The 12,734-nt window shown below is 40.4% G+C and overlaps 1 protein-coding gene across 2 annotated transcripts in view; it reads right to left on the bottom strand.

Moving 5' to 3' along the window:
- The window catches only part of FAM117B (family with sequence similarity 117 member B), an 88,119-nt gene that overhangs the window by 48,421 nt on the left and 26,964 nt on the right, over positions 1–12,734 (bottom strand). For both annotated transcript variants that reach the window (XM_037912428.2, XM_043525716.1), the window contains exon 2: positions 3,824–3,975. In XM_037912428.2, the coding sequence (XP_037768356.1) occupies positions 3,824–3,975 (152 nt within the window). The remainder of the gene's footprint in view (positions 1–3,823; positions 3,976–12,734) is intronic.

Here is a 12,734-nt window from a genome sequence, read left to right as displayed (position 1 = left end):
ATTGTCAGAAGACAGGATACTGGGTTAGATGGATCTTTAGTCTGACCCAGTATGACCGTTCTTATGTAGCACAGTGGCTGACATGATAGAGGGCATTGCACACTCTTATACAGCCTTGCCCTCAGAACACTTGTTGACACTGAGGAGAAGGGTAAGAGGGGGAGTGCTCTCGTGGATATTGCTTCGAGAATTTTTTTTTGAAATACTCATTAGAGGGAGAAGAGCCACTCAAAGAGCACCTCCCCCTTTTTTGAACCAAGGGTGATCCAGATCCAGCTAACTATAGGTGTAGCATTTCTGCAGAGACCCAGACCGAGAGATACAGACAGAGAATTTCAAGTAGCTAAGCTATAAAGGATCTTAGAGGTCAAAACCAACACTTGGATGATATTGCTTACATGGTTCTGCTAAATGCACTAGCCAATAAGGCCTCCAGTTTTTACTAATAATGAAGTATCATAGAACAGAATGCACCTATTCTGTGTCTTGATAAACCAATACTTTTACACCACATGGTTTTGAAGATTGAGTGCACCAAGTGCACTCAAGGGAAAAGCATTCAAGGAAAGTACAATCAAGATAGCCTCATGCTTACAGCAAGTATAGCGGAGTTGCATCATACGCGCATTTAACTTATGCGAATTCAACTATACGCGCTCGGCAAAATAAATAACTTGCGGCGGTGGAGTACCGTACAGGAGTCAACGGGAGAGCGCTCCGGGGTCGTTTTATCGTGTCTAGACTAGACGCGATAAATTGACCCCCCCTCTGGATTGATCGCTGCCTGCTGGCAGCGGGGGGAGCGTGATTTTAGTGTTTAAAGATACGTATTTTTCGTACAACATGACCCCTAAACGCAAGCCAACTACTTCATCTGGTGCTCAACTGAAGAAACAGCTATCTGTTCCAATGCTGGAGGAAAAACTGGCTGTGTTGGACTTATTGAGAGATGGTATGTCGGTTTCCAACGTGGCATGTAAATATGGATGCAACAAATCTAGCATCTGGGCCATCAAGATTCGAGAGAGAGAAATCTGTCAAGCCATGACATCAAGTGCTCCAATAACTGCTAAGGTGATGAGCCAGGTGCATGGTAAGACTTTAGTGAAGACTGAAAAGGCATTAAACTTATGGCTAGAAGACATGAACCGTAAACGTGTGCCTATCGATGGCAACACACTGCAAGAAAAGGCTCTTAGCCTCTACGCGCTGTTCAAACCTCCCACCGAAGAGGGACAGCCTTCTGATGAGAAGGAATTCAAAGGCAGCCTGTGTTCTTGCAATCAAATAAAAAGGCTTGGGTGACGGCAGCATTATTTCTGGATTGGTTCCACAAGTGTTTCATTCTGGAGGTCAAGCAGTACCTCGAAGAGAAAGGACTTGACTTTAAAGAGTTGCTGATCGTAGACAATGCTCCTGGCCATCCTGAGGCACTCCAGTTTGCGCATAACGACGGTGAAGTCGTCTTTCTCCCTTTTTTATTCTTTCATTCTTCCGTCTCTCTCTTTTTGACTATATGCGATTTTTGCCTTACGCGCTGACTTTAGAACCTAACCCCCACGTAAGATGTGACTCCACTGTATAACTGGCTAGATGAAATAAAAATGTGACTTACGTGTGAGCAATTGGAGAATAGTTTCTTATGTTCTACATTAAAACAAAAACCCTACATCTCTGTTGCAAGGGATAAATGAGCTGAAACCACTCAAACGACCAAGTTTTTTTTCCCTCCAAAATACACTTCTCTTTTGTCAAGACTTTGACACCTAGACACCAATTCCTACTCAATTACGACATCCCAGAATATGCTATGCTGTGAGAATACGCCCACCACTGAAGCCCACAACAGAGTGTTAGCCCCCTTGAAAATACTACCCTGGAGTGCCAATATGTAAAGAAATTGTAAGGGGATGTTAAGTTTGGAAACTGTAAAGGTAAAATAGTATGTTTAAACTTAGTAATGTTCTAAGTTACTTTCCTGCCTTGATTATATGTGTAGGAGAAGGGGAGGAAGAAAGCAGGGAGGGATGACAATTCTATATATTCTTCTAAAATTGGGTGAGAGTAGGAGGTTTTAAAAGTTGCTGATCAGAGAATGCTGCTTTCCATTTCTTGCTATAAAGAACATAGAAATATGCCAAAATGTTTAACTACAAAATTACCATATATACTCATTCATAAGCCAAATTTTTTTTAGTAAAAAAGGGAAGCATCAGAGAAGGGGGTTGGCTTATGAATGGGTATAGAGAGGGAGAGGTGGGACGCAGCCCCTCCCCCCAACTGAGGGGGCAAGGAGAGGCAGCATAGCCAGCAGAGCCAGAGTCTCTACTTCTGGCCATGCTACTCTCCGCCCAGCCTCTGAAGCAGCCGTGCCGCCTGGTCTGGCCCACCAGAGCAGGCTGCGGCCAGGCCAGAGACATCCTCCCCTGGCCCTCCCCAGATAAGGTGGGAAGGGATGGGATGGGGAGAGTGTGGGGGTCCCGGGCTAGGGTTGGATAGTCACAGGGGTTACTCCCCTGACCCCCAGCTTCTCCCCACCAAAAAATTTCCCCACTAGTTGCTGTCCCAGCCTGTCAGGGTAAGCCGCTGGGGCACCGGGACACTTTGTTTACTTAGGTTTACCTCCGTGCCTGCGGACGCTCAAGGTAAGCAAACCATCTCGGCCCACCAGCAGCTTATCCTGATGGCCCAGGAGCCAAAAAGTTTGCCAACCCCTTAATTATAGGGTCGGCTTATGAATGGGTCTTAAAAATTTTCTATTTTTACTTATCCATCTTGGGGGCGGTTGGCTTATAAACAAATCAGCTTATGATAGAGTATATATGGTACGCAACTCCCTATTTCTAAATGCAAGTATTTTTGAATGCTGTGTTCAGTACAGAAGCTGACAGTCAACTTCTACAGGTTGGTCTGAATTCATCAAAGTGCTGACATCAGTAGCAAAAGACTGGATCACGCTTTTACATTTTGTTACATATTTTTAAAATGGTTTGGTGTACAAATTACTACAAATCCTGTAGGAAAAGCCAGAGAAAATAATTCTAATTCTATGTCATGGTCTAAAGAATATAAAAAATGGTTGCCTTCTTCCTTAACATACAAGCAGCAGTGAGGGATTCTGATGCTCTCTACAGATTCCCTGTTTCATAGGGTTCCTATGGCACTTATTCCCACACAAGCAAGCATTCAGATATGGTGATTTTTAAATACTTTGCAATTCAGCTAAATCCGCTTAGAATTTCACAGAACAAAACAAAAGGTACTTCCATAACCTGAGAGGTTTCTCTTTGCTGAACATCAAAAGCCTGCTGCCAACCATAAAGGAGTTAATACATCTCAAAGGCAAAAAGTCACAAGAATGCCTGATAATGGAAAGTGTTGAGCAACCTATGTATAGGAATCATTACTAGCTGCCTCTATAATTAAGGAGCTATACAAATAAAATGTCATGCAATACCCATGTAATAGTTTAATATTAATATTACCAATATTACTACTACGTAATATTACCAATGTGGTCCTCTAATCTGCACTTGAAGTTTGAGCAATAAAAAACAAGTTTAGATGCATGATGTACTAGTGCCTTTCTGACTTTAAATGAGTGACAGAGGTAGATCTTCTCTCTTCTGCCCTTTTTTTTTTTTTTGAGGGGGGTTTGAGGGCATGCGCAAGGGAATTTGGGAATAAACAGAAAAACAAACTCTCTCCAGGAATTTGGGAAGGGAAGGAAAATTCCAAAGAAGTGAGCTTGGAAGGTGAATGTATACAGAAAAAAAATAAAAGCCTCTTACATTTAAATACACACCTAACAAAACTGTCTTACCTGCGTGGCTTTGTCCCTCATACAGGGAGCAGCCAGTCCATGATTATCACGAGGCCATTGTCCAGCGAGGTAGGGAGCAGCAAGTGTATCCAGTGAGGAAGTACGGCGAATTATACTGGATGGGCTTGATGAAGGTGGTCGTGATTTGTCAACTAGAAAAATAAAAATAATAAGATTTCATGAGCAAAGTGTGTGTACCAATACAAGTAAAATTCAATAAAGCAAATTTTCAGTTAGCCATACTGGAAATAGAATTGCTACGTATTCGGTACAGAGCGCACACAAACACAAAATGTGTGCGTGCGCTGTACTATACACTACTAGCTGCCTCTATAATTAAGGAGCTATGAGTGACCACTTGGAAATTAAGCTCAGAATTTGCTTTTTTTGTTGCTGTACTTGTTTGTTCATGATTACATTGCTCTCATGAAATGTGTTTTCAAAGTTTCCCTACAAAAGCACAGACAAAGTAATTACCAATATTAGGGCGGTTTTTGTTGGTGTTTTGCTGTGACTTTTAAGTACTACCAAAATTTATGCCCAATTTAACATTGGATTTATTTTTAAAGCCCAGGCTGTTGATCCATATGCCAACTACTGCATAGTTTATTTCCACAGTGATCAACAAAACTGAGCTTATACTACTAAGCAGAAAACAGCCATCCTGATGGACAGTTATGCATGAGGCTGCTTATGACTTTGGACTACGCATATGGTAACCCAGCAAAAAAAGGAAGAAATGCACATGATCAGAGTTCAGAATGAGACACTTCATAGATGTAAAGATAAAGAGTTAATATTTTAGCTACTAGACATTTCAGTGTGCAAAATATTTAGATTTGTTTTCCTAATATTGGAAGAACAAGTAATTTAGACTCAAGATGCGATTTACCTATAATATGGTTTTAAAATAATGCATAGAATGTTTGTCCTCCATACAGAGAATAAATGGGGTAGTTTCAGAAAACAGGTTACCAATAGCTTGTTCTTAGAGAGGCACCACTGTGCATTCAGACTTGAGGAATACAGTCAAGTTGTGAAACACATTGAAAAGCAGTACAGGAGGGAAAGATTTGTGTGTACGTGAGCATTCTGATGCATAAGTGAAGTCCTCACCCTACTCTATATAAAGGAGTGCACCCTCCCAAATGCCTCTGTTTCTTCTCTCTAAGGACAGGATCCTGGATTATATAGAAATCCAAAGTAGGGGGTAGGTGTGTGGTTAGTGTGACTACACAGAAGCAGTTCCCAAAGAACAGTAGTTACTGATAAGTAACCTTTTTCTTCTTGGAGGTCCTCTGTGCATTTCTACTTGTCGGAGATTAGCAAGCTACACTCTATCAGGTGGATGGTGGGAAAGTGGAAGTAGGGTGATACGCTCCAATACACAGTACCGGCAAGAGATTTTTTAGCGGGTACGGGGTACTGGAAAGAGTTGAGGAGGCTAGCCCCCCCTCTGGAGGGGGTAGAGCTGCACTCTGCTCCTTAAAGGAGCAGAACGTGGCTAGGGAGGGCATTCATTCTTTATATGGATTTAGCAGCACAATACATATGCTAACAAAATTAAACAAAGGCTTTGTTTAAGTTTGTTAGCATACGTATTGTGCTGTTAAGTTGGTCAGGAGTCCTCAAGAGGGGAGGGGAGGGGTAGGGGGGAGGAAAGGTGTTTAAAAAATGTTTTTGATTCCTGCTCCAGCCTCTGGACTATGAACATATACTGATGGGAGCATTCTAACCAAGGGACTGAGGACTTTAAGGTAATCTGGAGCCTTCATACGTCCTTGATCCTTTGCAGATGGACTTATGAGTTGGATATCGTACAGAGACTGTTCTAGCCTCACTGATTGCTGACTTCTTCCTTGCATTGGACAAAGATCAGATGTCTGCTGACTTTCTCACATGAGTCAGCAGCCTTTGAGGCCTGCGGTATAAGCAACATATCCCTTGCTTGAGTGGTTTTGTTCTTTCCTCTGCAAATGTCTAAGCCTGTTCCCACCGAACTCAACAGCAAAACTTTTTTTTTTTTTTAAATTCAAAGAATTTAAGCTGGGTTGAGGGAAGCTCTAGACCACAGGACATGAAGGCAAATGCAGCTTGCTCTCAGAGGTGGCAAAGTAACTTAGGCTGTTCGGGGTGCATTCCCCTATACAGAAGAGAGTGATGCCATCACCTTTACACAAGAAACACTTATGGCACCACCTCCCCCCAAACCAACAGCCACAACTTTGCAAGGTACTTCTGCAGCTTATCAGGAGTACCACCACAAGTGTAAACGCACAGAGGGCATTGAAAAAGAACAAGAAACTACTTAGGAGTTATCCTTTATACAGGTTTTTTTGTACATTTTTCAAGAGCGTATATAAAAAAGCCCTATCCGTTTCAGATAAAAAGGATCTAGGAAGAGGAAAACCAAACAAGTTTTCAATAGCTCTCTAGAAAGCAGCATTTACACAGTACATATATGAAAGGATCAGTGTCAACTTTGTTGCTTTTTAGAAGAAAAAAATATATGTAATTAGTTATGCAGTCCTACAGACAACTGATTAGTAATTTAAATAAACTTTTGCTTTTTCTGTTTCCATCTATGCAAATATCTTCTACTGTTTAGTGTAGAGTTTATCAATTTAAATACAGTGCAAGTATATTTTAGCATGATGGGATTACTAGCTTTTACTGGAATACAAAAACCATTATAACAATGTTACAATTATATATGTCATCAAGAAGGATTTCAAAGCTCATTACAAGTCACCTATACTAAGGAAATCCTTTGCCTGAAATGTAGCCACCTCTGGAATGGAATGCACCAGTTGCCTGGCTGCAAATAACAACATTTAGTTTAGAACAGGAACTGCTGAACTAAAGTTTAAAGAGGAATTTAGATAAACAGTAAGTATGCTAACTGAAAATTGGACTGGATTTCTGCAGAGCTGAAGTGGCAGAACTTTATGAGAAAGGAAAGCGTGACATATAAGAGTAAGGACAGACACACCAGCAATCAGGACTCTTGGGTTCTAATCCCAGTTGGCCATGGACCTGCTGTGTTGCCTTGCCCAAGTCACTTAATCTTATATTACCCACAATACAGCAGTTCAATTCAATACAGCAGTTAATCCATCTCACAAAGCTACTGAAAAGCTTAATGTTGCTAAAATATTTTGAGATTCTCAGATGAGAGGTGCTATATACCTGGAAGTTTTATTACTCTTGAGGGAAGTACCATATAATCTCTGAAAGTTTTAAGTGGCCTGCATGTATGTTTTACATCTCAAAAACATGGCACTTCAAAACTGAAAATGCCATAACTAAGGCTGCGAGTCTTTCACGGAGGTCACAGATTCTGTGACCTTCGTAACTTTTGCAGCAGCTGGTGCTGGCCCACCCTGGGCCACCAGTAGCAGTTTGGGTGTGTGGGAGGGGGCTAGGGACAGGAGTCTGGAGGGTGCAGGTGGTGTGCTTATCTGGGGTGGTGGGCCCTCCTGCAGCTTCTAGGTAGCACAGGGGGGTCTCTGCATCACGCACTGCCCGCAGGCCCCACCCCCGGAGCTCCCATTGGCTGCAGTTCCCGGCTGATTACTAAAAAATACCCAAAAAGAAAAGGAGTACTAGTGGCACTTAGAGACTAATCAATTTATTTGAGCATAAGCTTTCGTGAGCTACAGCTCACTTCATCGTGACTAAAACGTAGCCTTAGCCATAACACCTTTATTTGTGACTTGATACATATTAATACCTATAGTTCAAAAGTATGCTCAAAATGCACCAAATAATCTGTAGAAGTTACTCAGGGAAATTTACATTAGAAAAGCTTGTTGGAAACCTTGAAAGGAATAAATCTGAATGCAGGACAATGTGTTGCTAATTTAGTGTCTTTATTCTGTGAATGAAGTAGAGAATCAAAATTTAGCAGCATTGATTTGAGAGCAGATTTCAAGTATTTGTACAAGCATTCCCTCCCCCTTTAAGGTTTATTTCCTTTTTTTAAAATTATAAACAAAAAGAACCAAGTCTGATGACAATTTATTTCTCTCTCCTACTTTTCTCTTAAGCACACATTACATAAATTGAAAGGGTTCATCAGCTACCACAATTTGGTATCACTCCAAGGTTTGGTACAGGAGAGATCTGGAAAGGGACATATATTTGCTAATCTAATTTGAGAAACAAAGTGTTCATTTACATTTCAAAAAGAATTTTTGAAAAGTAACCTTTTCCCTGTCTATATTACATCCAGAATGGTCTGCCATCATATACAGTGTGTGAAATTTACCAAGATATTTTCTTTTCAAACTGATTAATATTTATTTTAAGTAGAGCTGTCAATTAATTGCAGTTAACTCACATGATTAACTCAAAAAATTAATCACGATTAATTGCACTTATAACAATAGAATACCAATTGAAATTTATTCAATATTTTTGGATGTTTTTCTACATTTTCAATATTGATTTCAATTACAACACAGAATACAAAGTGCACAATGCTCACTTTATATTATTTTTTATTACAAATATATGAAGTGTAAAAATGATAAATGAAATAGTATTTTTCAATTCACCTCATGCAGGTACTGAAGTGCAATCTGTTTATCATGAAAGTGTAACTTACAAATGCAGATTTTTTTTGGTTACATAACTGCACTCAAAAACAAAACAATGTAAAACTTCAGAGCCAACAAGTCCACTCAGTCCTACTTCTTGTTCAGCCAGTCGCTAAAACAAACAAGTTTGTTTACATTGACAGGAGATACTGTTGCCTACTTCTTATTTACAGAACAGACGTTCACATAGCACTTTTGTAGCTGGCATTGCAAGGTATTTATATGGCAGATATGGCTAAACTTTTGTAAGCCCCTTCATGCTTCGGCTACTATTCCAGAGGACATGCTTCCATGTTGATGTTTGTTAAAAAAAAAAAAATGCGTCAATTAAATTTGTGACTGTACTCCTTGGGGGGAGAACTGTATGCCTCCTGCTCTGTTTTACTCACATTCTGCACATATTTCACGTTATAGCAGTATCGGATGATGACCCAGCACATGGTCGTTTTACAAAAACTTTCATAGCAGATTTGACAAAACACAAAGAAGGTACCGATGTGAGATTTCTAAATATAGCTACAGCACTCGACCCAAAGTTTAAGAATCTGAAGTGCCGTCGAAAATCTGAGAGGGACGACGTGTTGAGCATGCTTTTAGAAGAGCAAAGCTCTGATTTGGAAACTACAGAACCACGAAAAAATAAAATCAACCTTCTGCTGGTGGCATCTGATTCAGATGATGAAAATGAAAATGTGTCAGTCCACACTGCTTTGGATCGTTATCAAGCAGAACCCATCATCAGCATGAAAGCATGCCCTCTGGAATGGTGGTTGAAGCATGAAGGGACATATGAATCGTTAGCACCACTGGCACGTAAAAATCTTGCGACGCCAGCTACAACAGTGCCATGCGAATGCCTGTTCTCACTTTCAGGTGCCACTGTAAACAAGAAGCAGATAGCATTATCTCCTGAAAATTGTAGCCAACCTTGTTTGTCTGAGTGACTGGCTGACCAAGAGGTAGGACTTGTAGGCTCTAAAGTTTTACATTGTTTTATTTTTGAATGCAGTTTTTTTTGTATATAATTTTACATTTGTAAGTTCAACTTTCATGATAAAGAGACTGCACTACAGTACTTGTATGAGGTGAACTGAAAAATAATTTGTTTTTACAGTGCAAATATTTGTAATAAAAAGTAAAGTGAGCATTGTTCACTTTGTATTCTATGTTGTAATTGAAATATATTTGAAAATGTAATAAACATCCAAAAATATTTAAAATAAATGGTATTCTATTGTTAACAGCACAATTAATCAAGATTAATTTTTTTCAAATCGCTTGACAGCCCTAATTTTAAGTAAAATATTTGTGTAGAAACAGCTTCCAACAGCATTCGGGTGCCGGGGGGCGGGGGGGGAGGAGAGAGGGAGGGGAAAAAAAATCCCAACCCCCACTCCCAAAGAGCCAAAAGATTTAAAATTAGACTAATGTAGAACATGAAAGTAACACAGGAAAGGAGGAATACGGGTTAAATCAAAAATAACTGAAGTTGTACAGTGAGTGATTCATACAAATTCTGTATTTTTAAGTAGCAATTTGCACAAGGTGACTGTGGAAATGAAAAAAATAGGTAGTACATGAACTTAAGTTGATGGAAAACAAGGCAAAAATAGGGGATTTTGAGGAGGGCTATGAAGGGAGCAAGGATGCCTGCAAGACAGAAAGAAAGAGGTTGTTCCAAGTTAGGCTGCAGCATGTAGGAAAACAAGGTTAAAGTAGAAAGGTCAGCCTACATCATTGAGTTGATTCTGTGTAACGAAGGCCATAAAATTTTGTCCAGTAATTCCCACATTAAGCCTATCTGTAAGAGAATGCAAAGAAGCAAGGTGAATGGCTAGAACACAGGAGACAAGGAGAGGAGCAACAAGAGAAGAGACAAGATGGAAGCAGAAACAGAGCTATGCAGAGGACTGTAGTCCTCCTGACTATACCAAGATAGAAATGATTATATGAAAAAGGTAGCCATACTACCAGCAATATTCCTCATACAAATTTATGTGCAACTGTCAAGTTATTGACGAATATTGGCCTAAGTTGCTGGGCAGAGGACAAACCCTAAAATCTACACTTTTAGGGTGTTGTATTCATTGCAATTGACACAGCACATGTAGGCCTACCTGAGCTAATTTTAATTGAGCTAGCTTGCTAAAATTAACAGTGTAGCTGCAAAGCTTGGGCAGCAGTATATCCTAGCCACCCAAATACATACCCTAAGGTAGCAGGCAGGATTGTTCTTGGATGGCTAGCCTGTACTACCACTTGTGCTGCCATGGCTACACTGCTTTTTTTTAGCAAGATAGATCAAATCAAAGCTACTTCAGATATGCCTACACACTTTGCAACTGCCCCTCCCAACAGCTGTTTAGACATACCCTTAAAGGCAACAGAGTAGCAAGTCAGTCTGTTAAAAATGGGGGGAGGGGGCGGATATTAGTGAAAAGAGCCTTATTTTCAAGCATCTAACAGTGTTATAGCTAACTATGTCTCTAAGAAATAATACATATAGTAAGAAGAGTGGGAGTTGTCACTTCTGGTACTTCGCATTTAGCCAGGACAATGGCTAATTAAAGTCAACATTAAAAAATGTGCAAATAAATGTCAGTGTAAACTTGGACACCGATATTGAAATCTGAAATTCTCCTCATTAGGAAAGGTGAGAGAAGCCTAATAAGCACAGCTATACTTACAATACTTTTGAAAAGACTACTTTGGAATTTATCTTTTGAATTACAGAACTGGAATAAACACAATAGGATCATTATATTTGTTATTAATACAGACATTATATACTAAAACTATTTCTAGGAAGAAGTCTGATGACAAGAAAAAGAGTGGTTTATTAATATCAGTAATCATAGAATCAGAATATCAGGGTTGGAAGGGACCTCAGGAGGTCATCTAGTCCAACCCCCTGCTCAAAGCAGGACCAATCCCCAACTAAATCATCCCAGCCAGGGCTTTGTCAAGCCTGACCTTAAAAATATCTAAGGAAGGAGATTCCACCATCTCCCTAGGTAACGCATTCCAGTGTTTCACCACCCTCCTAGGGAAAAAGTTTTTCCTAATATCCAACCTAAACCTCCCCCACTGCAACTTGAGACCATTACTCCTCGTTCTGTCATCAGCTCCCACTGAGAACAGTCTAGATCCATCCTCTTTGGAACTCCCTTTCAGGTAGCTGAAAGCAGCTATCAAATCCCCCCTCATTCTTCTCTTCCGCAGATGAAACAATCCCAGTTCCCTCAGCCTCTCCTCATAAGTCATGTGTTCCAATCCCCTAATCATTTTTGTTGCCCTCTGCTGGACTCTTTCCAATTTTTCCACATCCTTCTTGTAGTGTGGGGCCCAAAACTAGACACAGTACTCCAGATGAGGCCTCACCAATGTCGAATAGAGGGGAACGATCACGTACCTCGATCTGCTGGCAATGCCCCTATATATACATCCCAAAATGCCATTGGCCTTCTTGGCAACAAGGGCACACTGTTGACTCATATGCAGCTTCTCGTCCACTGTAACCCCTAGGTCCTTTTCTGCAGAACTCAATTTTTTTTTTTTTTTTTTAAACACTTAAAGGGAAAAACTGACCATCATTATTTCTGAATTCCACAGCTGGCTGTTTCAGTTCCACAACCACAATTTAAAAATTCTCACAAAACTATGTAGTCAAATACCATTTTTCTTGGTGCACTGTACTTTATGTACTACCAAAAATGAACCACCCATCCTACAGTGATAGGCACACACCCTCTTACTTCAAATTCCTCTCCAAAATCCACTTGTGGAGCCTACAAACATTAATCCCTTTAAAGACAGGCCAGAGCCACCCAAAATTATAAAGTTAACTTTGAACTATCATCTGGTCTCTCAATGTGTTCTTGTCTGATCTCTAGTTTTCAAAATATAATCTCTTTAGTGCCAGGGACCAAGTTTTCCAGTCTTTTGTATAAGACTTCCCAAGTAAACAATAACAGAATCCTAGAAATCTATGTCTGGAAGGGACCTCAAGAGGTCATCTACTCCCATCCCTCCAAGTTGAGGCAGGATTAAGTACACCTAGGGTATGTCTACACTACGAAATTAGGTTGAATTTATAGAAGTCAGTTTTGTAGAAAGCGTTTTTATACAGTCGATTGTGTGTGTCCCCACACAAATGCTCTAAGTGCATGTAGTCGGCGGAGTGTGTCCACAGTACCGAGGCAACCGTCGACTTCCGGAGCATTGCACTGTGGGTTGCTATCCCACAGTTCCTGCAGTCTCCGCCGCCCATTTGAATTCTGGGTAGAAATCCCAGTGCCTGATGGGGCTAA

This window comes from Chelonia mydas, chromosome 11, assembly GCF_015237465.2.
Source record: "Chelonia mydas isolate rCheMyd1 chromosome 11, rCheMyd1.pri.v2, whole genome shotgun sequence".
Lineage (NCBI taxonomy): Eukaryota > Metazoa > Chordata > Testudines > Cheloniidae > Chelonia > Chelonia mydas.
Note: the sequence above shows the minus strand (reverse complement) of the source record. Positions and strands in the feature narration are given on the sequence as shown.